The sequence below is a fragment of the Carassius carassius genome, chromosome 4, assembly GCF_963082965.1.
Source record: "Carassius carassius chromosome 4, fCarCar2.1, whole genome shotgun sequence".
NCBI classification, from domain to species: domain Eukaryota; kingdom Metazoa; phylum Chordata; class Actinopteri; order Cypriniformes; family Cyprinidae; genus Carassius; species Carassius carassius.
Window position 1 is genome coordinate 20,032,862 of NC_081758.1, and position 26,708 is coordinate 20,059,569.

A 26,708-nucleotide genomic window follows, 5' to 3' on the forward strand; every position below is an offset into this window, starting at 1 on the left:
GTTTGAGTTATTGATAAGTTTCCTGTTCTAGCTGTAAATGGATTTTAAATGCACGACAACAATTACTGTAAATCACCATACAAGGGACTATCTGTGCAAGTAACAAATTTTGTGTAATTTCAGTCTTACCATGAAAAACTCAAATTCGTCCTCATTTCGAGCAATCATTTGATTGAGAGTTTCATCATCTGGAACTTCATCTTCCTCCTGGTACCACAAACATATGCCAACAAACACAATTAGGACACATTTATTTTGCAAGTAACTAGCATTTTCATATATGACAAAGTGGATTTTTAAATTAACCCTGTATGGGTGCCTTAGACATTTTGCTTGTTCATATCATAATTGCGACATGGCACCTAAGAAATGCTTTGTTCCGTTCCTTAAATAATTCAGCTCAATTTTACTGCTAGTCTCCCAAAATTGCATGCCATTCCCTTAGCCTTTGTCACACTCAAAATCAATAGAAAATTGCTGAATTGCATTTTCTTATGGGTCAATGCGTAATTTATGTCAGCGATAAACTGTAATTTGATGAACAAACTGCAGTGACATTATAACAAGATATATAGGCAATGAATGATGTGCTGAGCAAAGGAAAAAAATCTATTAATCTACAAATCACCATTTCATTCTTTTGTGTACCAATATGTAATGCTGATATATAACAATGGTGACATTTTTTGAAGCAGTATATAGGTATAAAGGTTTATTTTTTTTTGTGTGTGTGTGGTTGTAGTGGGTAAATGTATAGCAACCGTCTATTATATGATGTTTGCAATAGCTTAGATTGTCATTTAAAGTTTTCTTTTAAACCACTGAAATAGAGGCAGTTAGAATCAAAAAAATCATCACAGGGTAGCTGCAGGTTATCACCTCTTCCAATTTAAAACTTTATAATACCACTTTCAAAACATTTTCAAATACTTTTAAGACCTGCACCAGCCGTTCTTCACTCAAGCCTGCATTGTGTGACGCTATCTGATGCATTTTATGGAGGACTGTTTACTTAACCTGCAGAGCAGCCTACAATGGGTCTTTGCCCAAAGGCTGTTCTATAAAGTGGGGCAGTTCCAACTTTGCAAGGACAGTCTGGCACTTCTGACTCACAGCCTGTAAGAACATTTTTTATATTTAAAGAATTTGCCACTTATGATTCAAACATGAGTTTCGAGCAGTGAAGATTAGCGCTTGTTGTTTGTCGGTTCTCTGTTCACAAATGCAGATATGGTTTAATGTTTACACGGCGCGATATGCAACACGTAAAAAGACAATATAAGTCATTTTAATCAGTAATTATAAATCAGTAATTATGGGGCATGGGGCAAGAAAGTTGGGGCATAAAGGAGCAACAATAATGTACATTACGTGGAAAATAATGTGTTTTTTTTAATCCTTAAATAGCATAAACACATTGCATTACGCCAAATACACAACATAATGTTCTTTTTAGCAACGTCATATGACCCCTTTAAGACCTTTGAAACATGGAAGGTAATTCTGACTTTGCTACGACAATCTGCCACTTTTGAATCAGCTACTCTAATGGGAGTTAGAGTAGTACTGTAGCTACTATTTTCCAAATGGGAGTTTTGTGCGTTTTAACGTATTAACGGTCTTTACATTTATTTTGAATGATGAAGCTCGTGATTATGGAAAGGGGTGTTACATTTCCGACGAGTGCTTGCGGTGTTCGGCCAACCATAATGCACTGGGCCAATAGGGGACCTACAATAATCTACAGTATTTGAAAAATAATGTGTTTTTTGAACATTATATTTGAAACATATTCTGTTACACCAAATACACAAAATAATGATCTTTAAAAAAGCATTTAAGATATTTTGATATTTTAATTTTACATTGTTAACTTTAAAAATGTTACATAATATACACAGTTTTAATACTTTTTAAGGATTTGGAGACAACTTGCATCAAATAGAAATGGATATGATTACATACAACTCAATACTTATGCAGTAAAATTTAATTTAACTATAAACTATAAACTAGTTCACCCAAAAATTATAATTCTTTCTTTCATCATTACTCTCCCTCTTGTCAATCCAAACCTGAATGACTTTCTATCTTTGGTGGGGTTTGTATGGGGTTTCTGAAGGGGGTGGGGTGATTTGAGTTCAGGGCTCTCGCAGCCTGGGGGAAAAGGCTGCTAAGCAGTCTGGCGGAGCATGCTCTGATGATCCAGTACCATTTTCCTGATTGTAGGAGCTGGAAGGATGGGTGGGGTCCTTCACAATACTGTTGGTTTTGCTGGAGCATCGTGTAAGGAAAATGTCCAGGATGGAGGGGAGAGGGGCACTAATGATTTTTGCAGTTGTGTTCACTATCCGCTGGAGGGTATTTCGGACTGCTGCACTACAGTTCCCATACCAGAGAGTGATGCAGCTGGTCAGCAGACTCTCAATGGTGCCCCTGTAGAATGTGGTGAGGATGGGAGCAGGGAGACTTGCACTTTTCAGCCGGCGGAGAAAGTGTAGGCACTGTTGTGCCTTTGAGAATGACATAGTGTTGGTCTTCCAGGTAAGATTCTCTGTGATGTGCACCCCCAAGAATTTAGTGCTGCTGACTCTCTCCACAGTCAAGCTGTCGATGGTCAGTGGGTGGTGGTCAACTGAGTTTCTCCTGAAGCCCATCACAACCTACTTTGTCTCCCCCTCATTGAGGGACAGGTTGTTAGTGCCACACCATTCAGCCAGCTTTGCCACTTCCTCTCTGTAATGCATTTTATCGCTGTTGCTGATGAGACCTACCACCATTGTGTCATCTGCGAACTTGATGATGTAGTTGGAGCTGAACTCTTTAAACATGTTCCAGTTTGTGCACTGAAAGCAGCCCTGTAGTGTTGAGGTAGCATCATCTGGCCAAATTGTAAAGAGTTTTTGGACTGATTTGGCGAGTTTCAGAAGTGGTCTGTATGCGGGAATTAGCATAACAGATATGTGAGCCGAGTACCCTAGGTGGGGGTGGGGTACAGTCTTGTACATGTTCTTTTCTGTTGTGCAAACAAAGTCCAGTGTGTTTTTCCCCTTGTTCACATGTTGGTAGAACTTTGGCAAGACTGTCTTTAAGTTTGCGTGGTTGAAGTCACCGGCTATTATGAAAAAGCCATCAGGGCTTTTGTTTGTTTTTCGCTGATGGCACTTTACAGCTCGCGAAGCGCATGCTTAGCATTTGCACACAAGGAAATGTAAACTGCGACAATAACAATGGCCGTGAACTCCTGCGCCAGATAGAATGGTCAACACTTATCAAACATAAACTCCACCAGCGATTAACAGTGTTTTGTCACTACCACAGCATTGTTACACTGCTCCAGGATGTTGTCGTTTTGCCATATTTCAATGAAAAAAACAAACAAACAACAATCCCTTGTCTCACGCTGTGTAGACCGACTAAGTTGAATTAAGTCCAATTTATTTTCCAGAGAGCGAATATTTGAGAGCATGTGTGATGGAATCACTGGTCTAGTAGCCTAGCTTGTGCGCCTCCACGCTTGCCGCGTTTCTATCCCCTCTCACACCCCAGGTGTCGCCGTATTGTGCGGTTTGTAAAATACATTTTGAAAAGATATCCAAACATATTTCAACTGTTGTTTTATTTTCCACATAATAAAGGAATTCTCCCTGGTCTCACTGGAAAGACATGAGGATGAAAGACATTTCTGGGATTTTATTTTTATTTTTTGTTTTATTTTCCACATAATAAAGAAATTCTCACTGGTCTCACTGGAAAGACATAAGGATGAAAGACATTTTTGGGATTTTCTATCCATTTGATGCTTTTTATTTTGAATAGTCTTTAGGTTTGGTAACACCTTACGATCTCCACATTACTTCAAAATAAGAATCTTTCATCATTATACTACACAGATCTTTTATAAAAAAATAAAAATATAAATTTAATAGGGGAGGAAACTTTTTTTTTTCAAAGATCAGACTGCTTGTGTAAATGATCTCCATAATGCCTTTGTGGCTGACTGCAATTCGATAACTGAAAGAGTGAGAATCATGGATGGAGAAACCGTGAAACTCGAACACTAATTAGTATGTGGGCTGATGAGAGCATTACACAGAAAATTTCACCGCTTGGTATTTGAATCATCTCGGAAATGAACTGTTTTATTAGCATATTTATATTTGTGGGAATAGTAGATTGGATTTATATCCATTCCACGAAAACAAATTTATGTGGAAAAGTGTAACTTGAATGCACAATGCCAAATGGATATTGATCCGATCGATCAAGTGATTAAGTATAAATTGGCCCATAAATACAATCACATGTACGCTTTTATACTAGCTAATAAAAAAAGATTTTTACCTCAGTAATTCACTAGATACAATTAGCTAGTCTAATTCATTCCGAGGGAAACTTTACTGCCATCTGTGCCTGTTAAAGTGACTCACCTCATTCTGTTCCTCGTGCTCCAGAATAGCCTGCAGGAAGGCTCTGCGCTCATGGCTGGATGACTTCTGATCAAACATGCCTGCCTGAATGACTTTCTGATCAACGTTCAGTTTATACTTGGCCGCCGCTAAAATCTTCTCCTCCACACTGTTCACAGTACACAGACGCAATACGCGTACTTCGTTCTGCTGGCCGATACGATGAGCTCGATCCTGGGCCTGCAAGTCCTGGTGAATGAAACCGGAGTTGTGTGTGATTAACAGTTATAGCAATTATAATCAAAGTGAGTGAATGCTATTAAGAGAAGGCACAGTGCACTCTTTCTGACTTGTTCAAATTGTGTTGTGCTTTATATAGAGGCAGATGGAGGAGTAATTTTAGCATTTTCTGCTGAAAATGCGTGGGGAAAAGGTTCAAACTTCATAAAATACAATATATCCAACCAACGAACACCACCTCCCTACGATTGAAAATATATAAATTAATAAACCAATTTACATTTACATTTATGCATTTATCAGATGCTTTTATCCAAAGCGACTTGCAGTGTATTCAAGCTAAACATTTTTTTTCCCCCAGTATGTGTGTTCCATGGGAATTGAACCCACAACCTTTTGCGCTGCTAAAGCAATGCTCTACCACTGAGACACAGGAAATAATATTATTTATTAATAAATAATAACCAATACATACATTTTAAACTTTACTTTAAAAATCTATACTTGTCCGTGTTTTTTTGGAAAAACTTTTTTAAACAGCCTTTTGCTTATTATTTTGCATGTAGCTTTTGACTCATATTAACTGAGAGAAAACTTAATATTTTTACTTTATAAAATATTTTTTCCCAATATCCAGAACCCTTAAAAACAGTAATATAATATGTCTAGAAGTCTGATCTAGTGATGCAAGATCACTGCCAAACTTTTAACAAGTTATACGACCGTCTAGTTCCTCTCTAGTCTCAGCAGTGATTCACACAAACCTGGTGGGGGTTCCAGTCGCTGTCAAAGATCACAACGGTGTCTGCAGCTTGCAAGTTGAGGCCCAGACCTCCTGCCCTGGTGCTCAGCAGGAAGACGAAATACTGTGAGCCTTCTTCATTGAATTTCTTTAAAAGCATTGCACGATCCTCAGACTTCGTAGATCCTGGGGGACAGCAGCAAACGTGTGTTAATGATAGAGAAAGGGCTGTTTATTAGTGTGATCACATTCATTTAAAAAAAGTGGTGGACTATAAATTGGAAATCTCGACAATTGAGTTCCTAAAGGACAGGAAAATATTAAAGAAGGTATGCGCTGATTACTGACCATCCAGACGCAGATAGAGGAAGTTACGGTAAGCAAAATAATCCTCCATGATGGTCATGAGGGTGGTCATCTGACAGAACAGAAGCACTCTGTGATTGGTGGCCTTCAGCTTGGGCAGGATGCGGTCCAGTAATTCAAACTTGCCAGAGGCGCGGTACAAGTCAGGGCTAGGTGGACAAGAAACAAAGCATCTCTAAAATGTCAACACCTCCATCATGGTGCACCTCAACTGTCTGGATCATCTAGAGCAGGGGGCATGCGGTGTGTTTAATGATCCATATTTAACATGAATTAACACATCATCGTAACTCTTAAGGTTATGTAATCAATTTGATCCATACTCACCCGCTGATAATGCCATTTGGATATCCCAAGTGCTCAGCAAAAGATTCCTGAACAGATGCAAAATAGACACGTTCAGTACATCTGATGCCATACAAGTAGAAATATACCATGGTACTGTTAATTTCTTTATTTTGATTATTGACAAATGTTTTAAGGACCAACTCGATAACTATAGAGTAGTTTAAGGTCTTAAAGAAGATATTTTCATACAAAAAATTATCTATACAAAAAAAATCTGTGAGGTCAAGTTTTTTTGGATACTTTAAAATATCTTCATTGATGTTCCATAGAATCATACAGATGTACAATACAGATGTAGAACTTTTATTTTTGGGTGAACCTTTATGGCCACGTCCACATAAATCCATATATATTTGACAACAGCGTTTTCATTTCGAAGGGCTCTCTGTCCACACAAGTGTTTTTGAGCAGTTTCCAAAAGTTCATCTCATTCAGCTCATCCTCACTGACACATCTGAAAATGCCTAAGGCTATGTCCACATGAAGCCAGAGCTTTCCCGATCCAATCTTTTTTTTTTTTTTTTCATCTCAAGTAATATCTGCGTCTACACAAAACCAACACAAAATGATGTAGTATGCATGCCAGACCAGTAAGTTGTGCTGTAATTCTAGGACTATACGGATAAACCTTGCGTGTGGTATACAAACGAACATGGAACAATACATTTATTAATCTGTGTTAATGTTAATTCATAAAAAGTATATCGTTCAGTTTGTTCATGTTTTTGTTTCCATTACATGACATAGGAGTGTCTGACTAGGGGCGAGACGTGGGGTGATGATCGTTTCAGAAAATATACAGATTCGCTGTCCAGATAAAAACGCAAGGGCGTCGTTTTCAGATTTATCCACTCTGTGACCCAGTTTAAAAAAATTTCACTCTACCAAAATGCCGGATCCGTGTGGACGAAACATCTATACGATACAAAATGTATGCGTATACAGCGCAACGCGTCTCCGTGTGGACAAGGCCTCAATCAAATTGCTGCAAATTCTGAAAATGCCATAAAAGCTCACTGAGATGATACCAAGAGACCAGATATAATAAAGTTCTCTCACTACACTCCTGGCACAACCATTCTATTACTGTAATTTTCAAATACCTTCATTTATACAATTCACACTACAATGCAAAAATGGTGGTTTTAAATACATCCACTTCCACGTCCACAAAACTCGGTGTGGACGATTTGAGGCCAAAACAAAATTTATCCAGATTAATGTGGACGTAGCCTTAGTGTCATATATTTTAACTCCTGTATTAGTGTACTGAGACACTGTTGCGATACCTCAATGTGCTGGAACATGTAGGGATGGTTACAGATCTTCTTCAGCTGCATTATGGTGTTCATTAAAGTCTTGGCTCCTCCTTTACCCTGTGGATGAAACACATCAAGATATAAATTACTGAAGCTCTGCTCCAATCCATACAGCAGTGTAAAAGGGAGTTAACAGCCTCTCTTCATACCTTCTTGTCTTTCTCCGAGCCGTCAGTGAGCAGGATGCCTTTGCCCTGCATGTGCCTGTACAGAACCTTCTGGATGGCTGACATGTCACATTTGATGACATACTCAACCTGTAAAACAATCCATCAACATAACCTGAACCACATCACATAGAGACTTCACTCAAACGTTGTTTTGAAGAGGCGTTTGCAATTTTAGAGGAATTTGACAATTCTGTTCTTTTCTTCTTCTTTTTTTTCTTATTGTTTTATTTATACATTTATTTATTTTGTTCGGGTTTTTTTGTAAGTAAATACAATTTTATAAAGAATTTCTTGTAAAAAACAAAAAAACAAAAAAAAAATGTAAAGAATATGTACCTTACTTGAAAAGTATTTATAGAAAATACAAAAATGCATTTCTTAAAATAAAAATATGGGGTACTAAAGCAGTAAAGATTTTAACTACCATCAGAAAATATTCTTACTGTTTAGCCCTCATTAGTGACTATATAGTATATTCTCTCTGCAATGTATATCTAGTTTTCATAAACAAAGGCTAATAAAAACAGTTTTAAGAAGGTGACAGAGTGGCTACTTACCTTCTCAGGTAACTGAGACTCCACCTCTTTCTTCAGTCTGCGCAGAAGGAAAGGACGTAACACCTTATGCAAGCGACGAATGATAAGGATGGTCTCCTCTTCATTCAGATCCACCTAACAAACATCAATTCAATCCATAACATAGAGAAACCTCATTAAGCTACAGTGTAACATATAAAATAGCCAGGTAAATCCACAAGGGTGAAATATAATAATATACCCTCTCTCCTGTCATTGCAAATGGGGCATTGAACCACTGCTCAAAGGTGCTGCAGCTTTTGAAGATGGTGGGCAACAGGAAGTTGAGCAGGGCCCAGAGCTCGGGTAGTTTGTTCTGCAGAGGGGTTCCAGTGAGTAACAGCCTCCTAGGAGCGACGTAGTGGGTGTTCAACACCTGTGTGAGCTTGCAGTGATGGTTCTTCATGCGGTGGCCCTCATCCACAATCATATACTTCCAGCGAATCTGGGAATTACGAAAGAATCAACAATTAGAGCATAAAGGAGCTGATTTTTCTATGAATGTGCTTTGCATTGGCACAAAAAAAACTCCAAGATCATGGGCTTAAGTCCCAGGGAATGAATGAATTCACAAAATGTATGTACACTACTATTTAAAAGTTTTGGGTCTGTAAGATTATTTTTAGAAATAAATAAATACTTTTAGCATTACTTTTAACAAGCATTTAACTGATCAAAATGGACAGTGACTGCACACAATATTTGTATTTGAAATAAATGCTGTTCTTTTGAACTTTCTAGTCATCAAAGGATCCTGAAAATAGCATCACGGACTCCACTTCAATATTAAGCAGAAAACACAACGGGTTTCAACACAAGAAATCTAGCAGCTAATCAGCATATTAGAATGTTTATATGTGACACTGAAGACTGGAGTAATGGCTGCTGAAAACTCAGCTTTGCCATCACAGGAATAAATTGCATTGTAAAAAGACTTTTTTCAACAAACGTTAAAATATCTTACCAACCCCAAATTTTTGAACATAACTTTAGATTTAGAGTGCACTGTAAGTTACTTTAGATAAGTGTCTGAAATTCATAAAAGCAAGCGTGTGTCTTTTACCTTGGCGAGAATGTGCTTGTCTTTGATGATGTACTCGTAGGTGGTTATAAGGACATTAAACTTCCCACTGCGGAGCTGCGGCACAAAAGACCTCCGCATTGATGGTGTGCCCTTAGACAGATTAACACAAAACCATTATTACCTCTGATTTTATTACTTCTATGCTTTATTACATCATCAAATTATATCGTCCACATTAACAAAACAGTGATCATGAAAATCAATGACTACCTTGTAGGCAATTTTCACAATACTTGGTGCCCACTTGTCCAGCTCATAAACCCAGTTGGACAAAGTGCTGTAAAAAAAAAAAAAATAGGAGAGGAGAGGAATGAAAATCAATACTGTCATTTTTTATACTAGAAGCCACTGATATGGAATACATGTTTAACCACTAAAATAAGGTCATATATCATAATGATGGATCTGAGGTGGTTTGAGGACATATCTGGCACAAATAAATCACAATAACTTAAGCTAAAATAGTGCTGACAGCAATTTTCACCGCAGCTTATGACATCTCTGTCTCTGAAACATCAGTGCTAAAGCAGCCTAAATGCATGCTAGTGAGAAAATAAGACACCTCTATCTATACAAATAATTATACAAATGTTCTACTACAAGAAAATCCACTTAATTCAATCTCCAACCAATCAACCATGCATGATCAATATGATGACTGTTTAGTGTCCTATAGCGCTGCCATATGTCCCCTCTAAAATGCAACATCACGAATCACTATCATGAACCAGTATGGCATTTTCAGTCATTAGAGACCAATTGAACTGTGTGTAACAGTGTTTAGCTACTTAATGAAGCCATTATGTTGCAAATCCTCTTAGGCAGCTCACCTCATTACACCTCTTATCACATTATTCACAGCTTGTTTGCTGGACTTACGAGAGGGGTACGATGATGAGGTACGGCCCGTTGAGCCTCTTGAGTTCCATCAGATAAGTGATAAGTGCAATAGTCTGAATGGTCTTCCCCAGTCCCATCTCATCGGCCAGAATACCATTCAGGTTGTTGTTGTACAAAGACACCATCCATTCCAGACCCTGGATCTGAACAAAAAGACTTGCGTTATACAGTGTATATATAATATACAATCATCAGTAACAAACAATAAAGTAGACGCATGACACACAACTGTTCACTGAACAACATGGGACAAAAGAACCAATTGGTGTTTCACAGGTGCAGATTGAGATCAAAGCATTAATCCTACTGCTAACTTATTTCTTCCAAAGGATAAACAGTCTCCCTGTTAAAACACCTCAGCAATCAGACGCAGATGGATTTTTCTCCTTTTGAAATCCATTCCTGCCCAAAGGGGATAACAGATTCAATACAAACCACTCAATTTTTGATATTTCCCCTCTGTGTGATTTAAACCTACACAGCTCTCTTCAGAGAAGATGGATTCAGAGTATAATGTATCTTAGGAGGTGCCTATTCAGAGTCTGGTTTAACTGTTGCTTTACCTGGTAATGTTTGAGAGTCCCATTGACCAGTAGGGTGGACTGTTTCTCCACCCTCTCTATGACCGCGTGGGCCACTCCATAGTAAGACTGGGAGCTGGTCTCTCCTGCCTGAACACTGTACTCATCGTCCACATCCTGTTTAGCAGACCTACAAAACAGGGTGCAAAATTAAATGGGACATTTTACCCAAGAATGAAAAGTCTATCATCATTTACTCACCCTCATGATGTTCTAAACCCAAAAGAAACTCTTAAAAAACTGAAGCTGTTTAATATTCTCTCATAATTTTTGCCCATCCATTAATAGTTCAAGCAACAAAAATATTCACACATCAAAAATGGCTGGTTATAAAGCACTTATGTTTACCATATTTGATGTGCATTTGACCAATGATTATATAGGAATAATAGCCTTTAAAAAACATGTTATCGTATAGCAATCATGTATTTTCACAAAACCTGGATTAACCTGATTGATTTATATGGATTTCTCTTACATTAGTATTTGAAGCATCAAAAAGTTCTGGTTGTGTGGACTTTAAAGGGATCAACAAAATTATTAAATAGCATTTGTGCTCTGAAGATGAAAGGAAATCTAATGAGTGAAAAGCGACATGAGTGGTGTACTATCGCTTTAACTTACTGTATTACCACACTGGCCAATGGCAGCTGAATTGCGAAAATGTACCAGCATTAAAACGTTTATTTCCTGTCATGTAACTTAATTTTATTCTGTTTTTTTATGGAAATTATTTATTTTTGTCTATTATACTTGCAACAAGTGAGGTAAAACCGAACAATTTGCTAAAATGTTTTGTCTGTCTAATATGTAAAATAAATGATAGATAAAATGCTGATAAAATGCATAGAATGCTATTTAATATTGGATTTCTAGTGCCTCCTGAATTCATTCATGTAAATGAATAGGACTGAACTGGAAAGAATCCATAGAGATTACTGGCAATGTTGACATGATCTACAACTCCACCAATGGGGCTCTCCTTTGTTGAAAATTGGTGGACATGTTCACTGAGCCAGCGTGAAATCACACATGCCTTGTGGTTCTACAGAAAACACCAAAACAAAGCAGAAAATACATGCAGACTACGAGATCAGAAACTGTGCTGACAGGTAACAATACGCAACTAGGCTCAGTTTGTATTAAGACATTTCCATCAGCCTGATCCACTGACACAGTGCAGAAGGAAACTATGGATTTATGTTGTGAAACCTGATGTGTTGTTCTGTTGCTATAACCATTCAGTTCAAGGCTGAACGTGTTGTGCATTCAGACATTCTCTCCTGCACAGCAATATTGTAATGGGTGGCTATTTCAGTTCCTTAATCTTCCTGAAAGCTTGAACCAGTCTGCACATTCTCCTCCGACCTCTCTCGTTGACAAGTACTTTTCACCCACTGAACTGTCCACTCACTGGGTGCTTTTTAGTTTTCACACCACTCTCTAGAAACTCTAGAGACTGTTGTGTGTGAAAGTCCCAGGAGATCAGCAGTTCCAGAGACACTGTAACCCCATCTGGCACCCACAATCACTTCACGGTCTAAGAGTGAATGTGTAGCTAACGAAGTGCCCATTGAGGGCATTTAAAGGAAAACTTCAGCTTATTCAAAATTTGAGATTAATTGTGAAAATGTAAAAATTCATACATTTTATATATATGTTTTTGTCAGAATTTAGATTGTTTTTATTTCATGTTATTTTTAGTTACAATTTTAGGAATTCTGGTGTGCCATTATTATCATTTTTTTTGTTTTATTTCAAAAAGTTCACTATAATAAACCTGCTTTGAATCATCTCAGTGACCATCAAGACATCAGTCTAAGTGCTGCTGTCATTAAAGTAAAAGAGGGACATAGCAAATACTGAAATATATACTGAATTTTCATGTTTCGCTCAAATTGTTAAACTGATAATAAAAATGTGCAATGAAAATAAAAATCTATAAAATTGCAAAATAGAAGCATTTTCACAAGTGATCTTTTGAACCCCACTGTTGTCTAGCATAGTGCAAACTCCAGCAGAGGCAGATGCTGACAGACGTATGAAAAAAAGAAGAACAAAAAACAGCTATCAACACCCAAATCATGCTTTCTTACTTTTCCTGGCACTCCAGCTCAACAGGGCATTTTTTGCTTTGAAGTAAGAACAGGCAACATACTCTATAATGTGCTTGGCTGCCGTTTCAGATACTTCATCACTGTTGGGATCAATGACTTTCTTTTCTTCTGATTCAGCTCTGGAGACAACATCTTCATCATCCTAAAAGGGAGTATAAGAGAATTATGCTCATTTAATGCAGTGATTGCTCGACTTACACAATATAAGATCATACATTAAAACAAAATGGGGTTAACTAAGGCAGATACTGAAAGGCTTCTGGGAGATGCTTTATGGATGCAGAGAAAAGGATAATAACGTGTGTGAGTTTCTGTACTTCTGTATGACTCACTCCACAACAAGGAGCTGTCGATGCTTAATGAGCAGAAATAAGAGGACACTCACCTCCTCTTCAAATTCCGAGCCACTCTCTTCACTGTCTGACCGTGGAGCAACTTCATATCTGTTTTAAAGGGCATAATGCACTAGTAAACACTCAAAGCCTCGGAAGGATTTATTGACAACACAAGCTTAAAAAGGTGCTTGTTATCAGAGCTTTTGCCCCTATAGTTAAATTAAAATATGCTAGGATATTTTAAAGGATACAAAGCTGTAGTCTCTGTTGGATAGGTCATTTTCATTTCAAGAAGACAAATATATATAAAAAATATATATATATAATTATTACTTTCACAATTAATATTAATGTAGTGAATATGTTTTTGCTAAACAGTGTTTTTGTTAGGTTGACAGTTTTGTAGTATGTAATTTGATATTATTTTCTTAGCAGTGACAGTAATTTCAATTATGTCCCTGTATTTTTTTATTTGGTGAGTAGCAGAATAGCATCTTCATTCAGTTAGCAAAATTTTAGTGCATCCCTTTCCTTCAGTGCATTTCCGTTCTCATCACTCACTGCTGTAAACACATGGCTCACACAGCTTCACAGCTCAATGCGAGTGATAACAAAGAAATGTTTTCAATTTACAGACACACAGAGGATGCGATGTAAAAACAGCTTACCCAGGGTTCATCTCGAGCCATGCCTCTAACTGACTGGACTTGGGGGCATCTGTCCCCTGTAGCACTTTCCCCGTCTCTGTCTGAATGACTTTGACTGGCAGCTCACTCATCTGGCTGGTCTCATCTATGAGCTGCACGAATAAATAAACATAAATGCAAGCTTGCTGTGACAGACTGTGTTAGATTAGGTTTGACAGAGTGAGTTTACCAGAAGGACACCCATTGGTCAGTTATCCACATTTCTGATTTCATTTTCAAAGCAATTTACTTACCTCTCCATCAGGCCCGATGGCTCCCAATCCTTCAGCATCCCCAGCTTCCTTCTAAAGGTTAAACATGAAAGAAAGAAGTAAGCATTAATTGTTTGATGATTGTAGACTTCACTGATTGAATTTGAGATTTACAGTATGCAAACCATAGTGGGATAAACTGTTTAAAGTGATTCTGAGCATGAGTGATTTTATGGTTTATTTTCCTTAGTCTTGTCGCCTCACACCTTTTTCTTCTTTCTCTTCCTCTTTTTCTCCTTGGCAGCCTGAGCAGCCTTGTGCTCATAGACAAGCTCAGTCAGGTTGGCCACGTATTCATCTGTCTGTTGAAGAAGGTAGGCCAGACGCTTGTCCTTCTTTTGATCAATTAGCTTCCTGTAACCTTCTTCATCCTCAGCCTTGGGAAAACAGATGGAGAGGCTGTGAGAATCTTTAAGGAACATCTCTTCTCTAAGAGCTTTAAAAGGATTTTATTTTGTCTCCTCCATATACGTAAATGCTTTGTCAGTAAATATATATACATTTTAATTTTTTAATTCACATTTAAAAATGAATTTTTTTTTTTCATTTCATTCAAAAAGTACACCATACTGGTTCACGGTCTGTGAGTAAGTCATGATTCAGACTGATTCACCAATCTGTTAATTAAATCTTTAAAATAATTAATTAAAAAGGGTGAATTAATAATCAAAACTGAGAGATTTGTTCAAGAACTGGACAGTACGAGGTGATGTATGCTAATTTTCAAATGAAGTCTTTACAGACATATATAAGTTTTATATATGATGCTGGAGACAGTGCAGCTTACCATCAGTCTCCTCATCCTCTCTTTCTCGATTCTTTCCGTCTCCTTCTTCTGCTCTCTCTCGGTGTTGGTGTGCCATGTGGCGATGGCTTTAGACAGCTTTTGGATTTTTCCAGAGATGGACCTGTGATATTCCTTGAAATCTTTAGCATGCTGCAGAATGCTGTTGAGATACTCCTACAAGAAACAGACAACACAGAATGAATCAAAGAGCAAAGTCAAGAGTTTGGGGTCAGTAAGATTGAATGTTTTTAAATAAAGTATCTTATGCTTACCAAGACTGTAGTTAATAAAATGTAATAAAAAAATAGATAATATTGTAATATTTATATATATATATATATATATATATATATATATATATATATATACACATATAACAATTTAAAAGAACTGTGGTGGCAAAGCTGTATGTTCACTCCAGTCTTCAGTGTCACATGATACTTCATAAATTAAAATGTTGATTTGTTTCTCTAGAAACTTTTCTTATTATCAGCGCTTCGACAGTTAAAACATTTGTTTTTCAGAATTCTTTGATGGATGAATATATAGAGATTTTTTTTTACATTATAAAAGTATTCTTTTGTATGTGTACATGCTAGTCAAGGTTTCTAATCATAATTTAGTTTTTCATTTCCAAACTCTCTCTGATGCTAAGAATAAAACTGCTTGCTACTTTTATACTTTATGCAAATGCCCCCTTCGTATATTAAATGAAAAACATTTTGTGCTCAGACCTGCACCATATTGGAAAATCTTTGCAAACTCTGCCTATATATATAATACATAGACATCTTAAAGAAACTTCAGCCACTGGTTTCTGATGCTAGGAATGTCAGACAAAGCATTAGGGTATTACACACTGTCAGGAAGAGCACTTTCTTATGCTTTTAGTCTCCGTAGAGGTTGATAAGACCCCTTTTAAACAAGCATCTACATCAGTCAGTCAATATAACAGCACATGAATTGTGTATATGACCATTTTTTTCTGTGGGAGTTTGTCTAGTATTTTTGTCAGCACAGTGAGTTTGTTAATTCCATTGAATTATATAAAATACAAATAAACAAGAATTCAATTACATTAAACTTCGTACACTGATCATTCATTGATCACCTGGTGTTTCTGTCTGCGCTTCCTTTCCTGCTCGATCTTCTGCTGCTTCTCTAGTTTCTCGGTCATGCGTGCCTCTCTCAGCGTCTGTCTCTTGCTGCGCTTGTAGGCTTTGGAGTTCAGGGCCGTCTCTAGAGTTGTGTCTCGGCGCATGCAGGCTACGACATCCAGCCTCAGCTGAATAAGAAAAAAATCAATCACAGTCATCTGTAGCAAAATCCATTAAGCTAATGAGCTTCATCAAATGATAATCATATTCTGATGCATTTCACACACATTTTGTTTATAACTGTTGCTAAATACAGCAGAACAAGGCTGTGAATGGTGAGGAGACCGTACGCAATGAATACAACAAGGGCTCCCTCTAATGGTGAGTTCCACGGCACAGCGTAACGCAAGGGTCACACATTTGGCAGTGCGTAAGGCTTACAGCTTTCACACTTCATGTGGTTGCAGTCCGAGTGTGTCCAAGGAGCCGTGCATCTACAGCAGTGCGGCCATTGTTTCCGCACCGAGTCTATCTTTGCTGCTGAATTAAAGTGACAGCACATTGTTCACAATAAAAATGAACATGGATTGACAAGAAAATGTTGTAATTACACCATAAATGTATATAATTAAAGTGTATTGTGTATCACAGGCAACACATATGGCTTTATGGCTAGATTTAAAGCAAAGAAAATAGCACTTTTAGACAGAACCAAGGCAATAATAGATGGCACTCGTGGAGGTTGGAAAACAAAGTTCTTTATGAATCGTGGATTGCTTTCTTATAAAGATTAAATGCAAAAGAAAAGCCAAGAAAGCTGAATGTTAGTGATACCGTAAGAAAAGTAGTTTAAATGTTTTGTCATTTGCCTGAGTAAAAACGTACTGAATAATGTGTCGCATATATTGCATAAACGTGAATACGTTCAAAGTTCATATAACTGCAGTGTGTAAAAAGACATACACACAAAGCTGATAAAGCCTTTTTAGCAACAATGTTTGGATTTGAATAAACGTTGGATTTCAAAACAACGGATAAATGCTGTGTTTGTGGCCGCGGATGAGTAGCGGACTGCCAATGCCCGTGTGAAAGCACAATGAGTCCGTGCTGCTTCTGCAGCGCATACGAACCACACATGGACTGCATACGCACTGCAGATGGAGCATGTGTGAACCTGGCGTGAATAAAACATTCATATCAACTTTGGACACCACAACAATGTACATTATGTGAATAAGACAAAGCTCAATGTAACCTGCATATCAAAAATAAGCATGTGCAATTTTTACTTGTCTCATTGTAAATTATTTCATTTATTTAAAAGCAATGGCAATGAGTGATTTTCAATAGAAGTGTCTAAATTTATGACTGTAATAAATGACTGGAAATATGCTTTTATGAAAATTTTATAAATTATGTACACCAGTCAAAATGAAAATTATTCATTATTAATTTCTTTTTGGTTTAATGATGCATAAAAGTGTAAATTGTTTTAAACACTTTTAGACAGTTTTCAAGGAACGTTCTAATTCAGTTAATCTAAAAATGTCATGTGGTGTAACCATCAGTAAAAAAGTAATAACATTTTCTTGAATACACAATTAAAATAAGTTTTAAAATAGATTTTTTTAACAAATTACATAAAAAATAATTTCATAAATATTATTAAGAGTTGCAACACATGACATTAATAAGCAGTGGAGAAGATTAAGGTTCAGTCTAAATAAATATTACTTAAGGTTTACTTTTCAACAATTATTTTTAATTAAAATTTTAATACAGAAATGATAAAACATGACCAACACTGAAGAGGTGTACTCACTTTTTTCATAAATAGAAAATACAATGTCTTAATCCCACCTGCCGCTGGAAGTTGAGCAGTCTTAAGGCCTTCAGCTCCACAGTAGCTTTAGTCCGCAGATCAGGTGGCAGTGACCCTGGCAGATTCTCCAGCTCCTGAATTCTGTGAGCAATCCTGGCCTGAAGACTTTGAACACAAATGAGAAATACAGGTGTACTGAATCCTATCACAATCGTTTTTTTAAGAACAAGAAAGTAAGTTTTAAAAAATTAAAGCAAAAACTGTCGATCAAGCACAAATCACCAGATTACTGTTGGAACAGAGATGTCCCACAAGGTAAACTTTTTAGGCAATAACAATTTTGAATAACTTCAGAATTCCCTGTAAATCACTTGCAAGATCTGACCTTTCGTTTGGTAAAAAAAAAAAAAAAAAAAAAAAAAGATAGTACAGATGGTAAAAAAGTATGTCTTTGTGACCTCAGGGTACATAAAAAAATCAACACACTTCTTGAGTGTCAGACAATGCAAACCAGTGCAATCAACCAAGTTCTGAGGAACGTTCAGAAACCTCAGAGGGTTCCTCATCCTTCTCTAATGAACATTCATTACAGCTCACAACCACTCCCCACTGCCCAATCAATAACAATAGTTCTCCTGATATTTTAAGACAGAAGAGCATTGGAAGGTAGGTTGTTTTGTTTAAATCCATACCCAAATTTGAATGTCTCACCACCCATAAGCTAGTCTGATTCCTTACAATGTAATGTTGTTCTGAACCATGGTATGCATCCACATTTGGAAGGCCTCTTGTATAATGTATAAACACTGAAGTCTGAAGACTTGCCCTTTTAATTGGAGAGTTAAAGTCAGGGGACAAACAAATTGTAAGTGCACCTCAGGAAACATCATAAAAAAAAAATAAAAAAAAAAAATAAATAAAAATCATGATCCCTTCAGGGCAGTGCAGATTTACTGGTGTAGATTCAGTTGAATATAATTATTAATTACATACCGGTATTCCCTCTCTTGCAAGAGTTCGACAGGGTCCAGACCCTGAGGCTTCTGAATTGGTGTGATGCGATTCTGTTTCTGCTGAAGCTGGATGATGAGCGAGGGCTGGCCTGGTCCTGGTGGGGGCTGAGGTTGGGGTTGGGAGGTGAGGGAGGTGCTGGGCACAGCTTGTGTGCCAGTGGGGGCCAACGGTGGGGCTGGAGAGGGTCTGCCACTGGGAGCTGGGACCGACAACTTCTGTTGAGCACTGGGGGTCTCTGAGCCTTGACCTGAAAATGAAGGAGATGGTCTTTGTGAACGTCTTGTGAGATTTATCAGAATGTCATGTATGTGAAAGAAATGTCCCGAATGCAAAAAAAGCATTAAGCTTTCAGTCATCCATAATGCTTTTGTCAATCCAATCCACATAATGCGCCATTATGAAACAAAAGGAATCTCATTTATATTTCAGAAGCCCCTTGTCTTTAGGATTTTTGATCATACTCAAAAGCTGCTGTTGACCGTTTTAAGAGTTCAAAGCACAGTGTGAACTGATGGCCACCTCTGAACTGAAAAATCTTTACAAGGACTCATATGACCTGCTTCAAGCCAAGTTCAATGCCTTCATAAAGGGCATGCAGTCCTTAAACGAGAACATAAACACAAGAAATTATACAAGAGCATGTTCAGAAGTAAAATAAAGTTTCTGGATTACTGGCTGGATACAATCAATCAGTTGACCTGCCATGACGAGGGCATTCAATGCCCCTAGAAAAAATGCAGTGAAAATGTCCATTGACCTGAGGTGGTCCATACTATTATCTTCCACAAGTACAGCCAATAAGCAGCACATCAGAATTAAAACCAAACCAGAAAATAAAAATGAACAATGATCTTTAATTTGTGCAAACTTCAGTGACTTTTCCAAGCAGATCTAGCAATCAGTGAAAAAATATACTGTCATTTTGAAACAATATTTATTAGCGAGGGGATTTAACCTCTGTAAGGTTGCCTCCTGGCATTTGTTTAAAGTCAAAGTTTAACTCATACGGAGCATTTTGACCATGTTTATGTGCACAAAAATGTTATATATAAATATGAATTTGCTCATACTTCAGCAGTATCTGGAGTGAACAGAAAACAACACTGCATTACAAACAAACATAAAAATACATTTTATACAGATACAGTATACAGATGGATAAAAAGCAATGCAAAAGTCTCGTTTTCAGAAAGGTTACTGGCTTACATTCACAATTCATCTTTGAGTCAACATAAATGTCGACATAAATAATAAATGTATATGTATTGTACATTTACAGAAATATTCCAATAGCATGTAAATGTCTTTTTCAGACTTAACTAGAATATGTACCCTTCAATTTGAAGACACAATGCACAAAAACTTCTGGGACTGGAAGACATTGTTTGAAATTTTATAGTTTCTGTCTACCCGAATTATGTCATGTATCTAGTGTTGGTTGAGTCAGCACATGTTAACAGGCCCCTCAGCAATCACCAGTGCTGTTATTGTAAACATAAACCATTTTCATTAATTAAAATAAATCTGAAATAAAATATAAATATTAGATGAAAATGTAAAATTGACAATTTGGCCTGACACGCTAGGATAGGCTCCAGCATCTCCATGGCCCTACAGAGCATAGGTTTGGAGAATAGATAGATAGAGGGGGAAAAGAACAAAAACTAAACTAAAATTAGAAATGTTGCCTTGGCAACTAACTGAATGTAAAAAATAGAAAAGCTGAAGTACTTAATTTACTGAAACTAAATCTGAAATAAAAAATAAATTAAAAATAAAACTTAGCAAAAGAACATAACACAATTATTAAAACAAACTATATAGAAATAAAACCTAATTCAATATATTTCCAAGTACTAAAATAGTATATAAATATTTCTACAATTATTCAGTTGATTGACATAATATGCAACTGCTTAAGAATAAATACATCCCACACTCACCTTCAGGCCATGGTTTTGGCCCAGAGCTTTGGGTATGAGTCTGCATTGCTGGAGAGGGACACGGGCCTGTAGCAGGCCCTCCGTGAGTCATTGGCATACCTAGTGAAACAGCACAAGATTGAATAATGATTAAGAAAATTGCCTATTGTAAGTATTCCTTACATAGTGACAGATTTTGTATGGAATATTATCAGCTGCAATCAGCCTTAAAGCATCATAAAAATACAAATACAAGAGAAAACGGCATAACTGTAACTTGAACTGCACAAGGACTTGACCATGACTATAATCACCTAGAGGTCTGTTGTAGGGGCCAGTGTTGACGGGCTGCTGCTGCTGCATAATGGGGAGGCTCCTCTTGCCCTGAACTGCTAACTGCAGATTCTCAGGCAGAGGCTGACCCCGCCCCAGGATCTTGTATGCCAGGATCTGAGCCCTGAGTTGCTGTAGCTGAACGGGGCTGAAGGCAGACTGACCCCTGGCTTGCTGTCCCATCCCCTGTGGATCCATGGGCATCATGGGTGACTGACCCTGAGACATCTGCGGTGGGGTCGGCCCTCCTCCTGACATAGGGCTAGGCACATGCTCTGGCACCTGGCCTATCGGCGAGGGATGAGGGGACATGTAGCCTACGAAGCACAAGCAGAAAAGATTCATAAAGTTCACTGATGTCAAAGGTGTCTTTTAAAAGTGCACTCCTTTATTGATCACTGCCACACAGAAATTATTTTATTTATCTATTGTTATTCATTATTATTATTTTTCTGTCTGTCTTTTTTTCTTTTTGTAGAATAAATCAGTTTCAATAGGAATCCGCATGCTTGGGAGTTCTGCGTGAGGGTGAAAAAGATTTCACTCAGGTTCAAGTTGGCCATGCACATTTACCACATCTATCAACAGAAAGCTGCTTGGTTTGAAAGTCACTTCTGTGTGAGCTATGCTTCATGTATCTCTACGTGATTGACGATGGTTTCTTTGCTTTTTTTCCCCACTTAATTTTGCTGAAATTTAATTAACCACTGACCTCACCTTTACACAGGATGTGAAAGCTGTGCCTTGTGGCAACAGTTTAAGGCTGTCTAAACTAGACACGACCGTTGCAAACCATTTGTACTTTGTGTAAGTACGTGATAAGTAGAACGAGGCATCAGTTTACTGTTGTGCATTTGTCGTGTCGCATCAGATCCAGTGTAGACAGCGTAGTGTAGACACTGATTATAATGGGTGTAGACACTGATTATAATGGGTTCTCTTCTCTTTTGTCACAAACCTTTAATTATGAACATTAAAAGATACATTTACGACTGTAAAAGGTACAGATCCGAGAATAGGTTGAGTGAAGAGAGTAGAGTACAAATGATCTTAGCTATTCGCATGTGAGGATAATTAGTGTAATAACGACAGCCCCAAAGATAAGTGCACAATAAATAAATAAATAGGCACTGTCCGATAATCGCCTTAATTATCATATCTCTGAGGCCATTGTAGACTTACCTCCTTCAATGGAAGAAGAACAAGAGCCTCTTTTGGTGAACTGAACTTCAGTTATGGTTAAAATTATAACCGCTGAGTGCTTTGTTATTATATTGTAGCCTATATGTAATTATACCTTGAGTATGTTGATCCATAGGGCTCTGTGGAGGACCCATGCCACTGTGCAGGGATCTCATGCTCACCCCCTTCATTTGTCCATAGTGCATATCGTCTCCCATCCCCTTCTCATGCATTCCCTCCATAGGCTAAACAGAGGCAGGAGATTAGTCATATATGCTCCTGGCATACTGCAACTTCAAACATACTGTTTGAAAATGAACCTACAACAGGGCTTTTTCATTTATTTATATCCATTTTTTTTCAGTGTTCACATCTACTGGACAACTATTATCTATTTTAATATAATCAATCCCAAAAGCCATCCTCTACCTTATGCATTGGGTGCATTTCCTGTGAATAGTCTGCAGCCCCTTGTCCCTGCATAGCATGTGGGACACTTGGGGGCCCTGGACTGGGGCCCATCATGCTGTGTACAGAGCCAGGAGAGGGGCCGGGTCCAGGGCTGGGCCCTAGGATGGGCCCCGGAGACAGGCCAGCACCTGGTGAAGGACCAGCATGGGGTATCCCAACCGGTGGTTCGTTGGGGGTGGACATCTATCGACTGAGAATCTGTGGGAAGGAGGGACAAAAGCTTCAATCTACTGTTACTGATAAGAGTCTCACTATTGTGCAAAATACCAAACATTGTTTGACATCCCAAATGACTAGGTTTTCTATTTGCTAGATAAAATATAAAGCAAAATAATAAAAGTTAATTATATCTAAAGTCAGATATATTTTATGAAAAAGCCACTACAAATTACAAACCCGATTCCACAAAAGTTGGGACACTGTACAAATTGTGAATAAAAACAGAATGCAATGATCTGGAAGTTTCAAATTTCAATATTTTATTCAGAATACAACATAGATGACATATCAAATGTTTAGACTGATAAAACATATCATTTTAAGGGAAAAAATAAGTTGATTTTAAATTTCATGGCATCAACACATCTCAAAAAAGTTGGGACAAGGCCATGTTTACCACTGTGTGGCATCCCCTCTTCTTTTTATAAAAGGTTTGAAAACGTCTGGGGACTGAGGAGACAAGTTGCTCAAGTTTAGGAATAGGAATGTTGTCATTCTTGTCTAATACAGGCTTCTAGTTGCTCAACTACTTAGGTCTTCTTTGTTGCATCTTCCTCATTATGATGCGCCAAATGTTTTCTATGGGTGAAAGATCTGGACTGCAGGCTGGCCATTTCAGTACCCAGATCCTTCTTCTACGCAGCCATGATGTTGTAATTGATGCAGTATGTGGTCTGGCATTGTCATGTTGGAAAATGCAAGGTCTTCCCTGAAAGAGACGACGTCTGGATGGGAGCATACAGTATGTTGCTCTAGAATTTGGATATATCTTTCAGCATTGATAGTGCCTTTCCAGATGTGTAAGCTGTCCATGCCACACGCACTCATGCGATCCCATACCATCAGAGATGCAGGATTCTGAACTGAGCGCTGATAACAACTTGGGTTGTCTTTGTCCTCTTTTGTCCGGATGACATGGTGTGCCAGTTTTCCAAAAAGTACTTCAAATTTTGATTCGTCTGACCACAGAACAGTTTTCCACCTTGCCGCAGTCTATTTTAAATTAGCCTTGGCCCAGAGAAAATGCCTGCGCTTCTGGATCATGTTTAGATATGGCTTCTTTTTTGACCTATAGAGTTTTAGCCGGCAACGGCGAAAGGCACGGCGGATTGTGTTCACCGACAATGTTTTCTGAAGTATTCCTGAGCCCATGTTGTGATTTCCATTACAGTAGCATTCCTGTATGTGATGCAGTGCCGTCTAAGGGCCCGAAGATCACAGGAATCCAGTATTGTTTTCTGCCCTTGACCCTTACAAACAGAGATTGTTCCAGATTCTCTGAATCTTTGGATGATATTATGCACTGTAGATGATGATAACTTCAAACTCTTTGCATTTTTCTCAGAGAAACTCCTTTCTGATATTGCTCCACTATTTTTTTTGCCGCAGCATTGGGGGAATTGGTGATCCTCTGCCCAGCTTGACTTCTGAGAGACACTGGCACTTTGAGAGGCTCTTTTTATACCCAATCATGTTGCCAATTTACCTAATAAGTTGCAAATTGGTCCTCCAGCTGTTACTTACATGTACATTTAACTTTTTCGGCCTCTTATTGCTACCTGTCCCAACTTTTTTGCAATGTGTAGCTCTCATGAAATCCAAAATGAGCCAATATTTGGCATGACATTTAAAAATGTCTCACTTTCAACATTTGATATGTTATCTATATTCTATTGTGAATAAAATATAAGTTTATGAGATTTGTAAATTATTCCATTCCTTTTTTACTCACAATTTGTAAAGTGTCCCAACTTTTTTGGAATCGGGTTTGTATATTATATTAATATATATTTCTATATTATATAAATAATAAATTTTTATAATAATGTGGCAAGTTGCAACATTCTTTTTTAAAGCTATAGTTAGGCTAACTATGTACAACATTTATCTTTTATAATAAAAAAGCAGTAAGCCAAGAGAGGCCGTGCATTACAGTCTCGTGTCTTATTGCATGATTATATATAAATAACCTGAAACCAAGTTCTATCATAATAAGGAAATATTTCCTGTATTACGATATTTCAGGAACCACATTTTTCAATAATGAAAATCTTTATCCTGCCCTGGCAAACAGCATTTTAACGTTTCCTGAATTCTGCATGTTTTCCACGTCTGTGGGTACCCTGATACTTATTATGAAGTAGTACCAAGAGGAAAAACAATTTTATAAATAAGTTATATTTATATCTTGATTTTACTTTATTATTATTATCATCACTGATGACGATGATTACAATAATAATATTAAACTCACCCACACACATAATCATACATAATTAAACAACTTACATTCGTTTTCTAACATTACTTTATTGTTAAATTGCTTTATTATTGTTGCAGGTATTGTTGGTATTTAGAAAAAGAAGGACACTCGCCCGCTCAAATAGAAGAAACAGAGAGGCCTGGAATAGAGTTGATTAAAATGCACGCAAGCTCTTAGTGTTATTTGCATAACAATGAGCCGCGCTGATCTGTGACACGCCCACCCGAGCAGCGCTTCTGGAAACCAGCATGATCCCAAGACGCCAACGATGACGGTAAGGGGTAAAAAAATAAATAAATAAATAAGACGCACGGGGTCTGATAATGATACGCTTTTATCATGTGAAGGCATGTTAACAATTAATTACACACTCTATTAAAAAGTACAGTAATCATTCGTATCTATGAACGATTTAAGTTCATCCAGACAAAACGGTCCAAACGGAGAAACTAGGAATAAACAATTAACGTTGTGAAATGCACAAATGCGCTCGGGCAGGCCTATGCTTACTGTCCAAAGCAGAATGATGAAAACTTTACAAAGCAACCAATAATTAGGAGTGGTCAACGTCACCAGTAATATTAGAAGAAACCCGCTTATTTAAAAATAGAATAATTGCAATGAATCAGTAAATGAACATATAGCTCGGCGCAGGGGTGTAATTAGGAGAGAGCTGCTCGGATCGGATCATGGCTTCCTCGACCTGCTGTCATGACTGTCTCCTCACGCCATTACTGTTTCCTGAAATCTCAAACTTTATGGGACCTTTCCACCACAGCGCACTACTAATGCACATTTATAACATCCTTTCACTTTCCAAGCATTACAAACAGTTTTGCTTTCTACGAGGAACAGTTTACCCTCCTGCATTTACGTTGTCAAAGTTAAAAATCAAGCCAGCGGTAAAGCCCCCCGTCTCCTATAATTTAGCAGCAGCTCGCTAACCGCCTGTACAGTTATGTTAGCATGCTAGCCCGCGACATTTTATCAGCAAAAATGGCAAAACAAAATGCTGCCCTCTGACATATATACATCTGTATAAATGTCCAAGCGAAGAGTATTAAACTCAATTACCTTCTGCGAGGTAAACAACACAATAAAAGGTCTAGCACATTATTTCGGCTTCAGAAATATGACTGCCATATGTTGGTCCCCTCCCCCTCTGTTTTGCTGACAAGTTGAAGTTCGCGTTTTTTAGTATTTTGACATTTCTGATTCGTTGAGAGCGCAGGAAATACAGTCGTCTCTGTCGTGTGATTGGCTGAGGAACACATCGATCACCTCGTGGTATGTTTAGGGGCGGGCCTTTCAAGCACACTTTCGCTTCTGAGCGCCGAAGGTGCTGGAAACACAGACATCTATGGCTGGAACCGTCGCCTGTCCGCCGGGGCGTTTGGGGACAGTAGCTCCAAAATTATCACGTTTTCACAAACTCACAGGATTGAACTCACAGA

General features: G+C 37.8%; 1 protein-coding gene across 1 annotated transcript in view; it reads right to left on the reverse strand.

Moving 5' to 3' along the window:
• The window catches only part of LOC132134880 (probable global transcription activator SNF2L2), a 42,474-nt gene extending 16,026 nt beyond the window's left edge, over positions 1–26,448 (reverse strand). The window contains exons 1-27 of the mRNA XM_059547168.1: positions 26,329–26,448; positions 22,731–22,970; positions 22,417–22,546; positions 21,101–21,436; positions 20,808–20,906; positions 18,844–19,111; positions 17,889–18,015; positions 16,043–16,216; positions 14,932–15,105; positions 14,351–14,521; positions 14,127–14,177; positions 13,855–13,985; positions 13,237–13,294; positions 12,893–12,993; positions 10,717–10,864; positions 10,133–10,296; positions 9,464–9,530; positions 9,233–9,343; positions 8,372–8,614; positions 8,152–8,265; positions 7,574–7,681; positions 7,395–7,481; positions 6,085–6,131; positions 5,740–5,906; positions 5,414–5,577; positions 4,431–4,658; positions 130–207 (exon numbers count right to left, since the gene is read on the reverse strand). Coding sequence (XP_059403151.1) covers positions 130–207; positions 4,431–4,658; positions 5,414–5,577; positions 5,740–5,906; positions 6,085–6,131; positions 7,395–7,481; positions 7,574–7,681; positions 8,152–8,265; positions 8,372–8,614; positions 9,233–9,343; positions 9,464–9,530; positions 10,133–10,296; positions 10,717–10,864; positions 12,893–12,993; positions 13,237–13,294; positions 13,855–13,985; positions 14,127–14,177; positions 14,351–14,521; positions 14,932–15,105; positions 16,043–16,216; positions 17,889–18,015; positions 18,844–19,111; positions 20,808–20,906; positions 21,101–21,436; positions 22,417–22,546; positions 22,731–22,955 — 3,771 coding nt within the window. The 5' untranslated portion in view covers positions 22,956–22,970; positions 26,329–26,448. The remainder of the gene's footprint in view (positions 1–129; positions 208–4,430; positions 4,659–5,413; positions 5,578–5,739; positions 5,907–6,084; positions 6,132–7,394; positions 7,482–7,573; positions 7,682–8,151; positions 8,266–8,371; positions 8,615–9,232; positions 9,344–9,463; positions 9,531–10,132; positions 10,297–10,716; positions 10,865–12,892; positions 12,994–13,236; positions 13,295–13,854; positions 13,986–14,126; positions 14,178–14,350; positions 14,522–14,931; positions 15,106–16,042; positions 16,217–17,888; positions 18,016–18,843; positions 19,112–20,807; positions 20,907–21,100; positions 21,437–22,416; positions 22,547–22,730; positions 22,971–26,328) is intronic.
• Between the last annotated feature and the right edge of the window lie 260 nt (positions 26,449–26,708).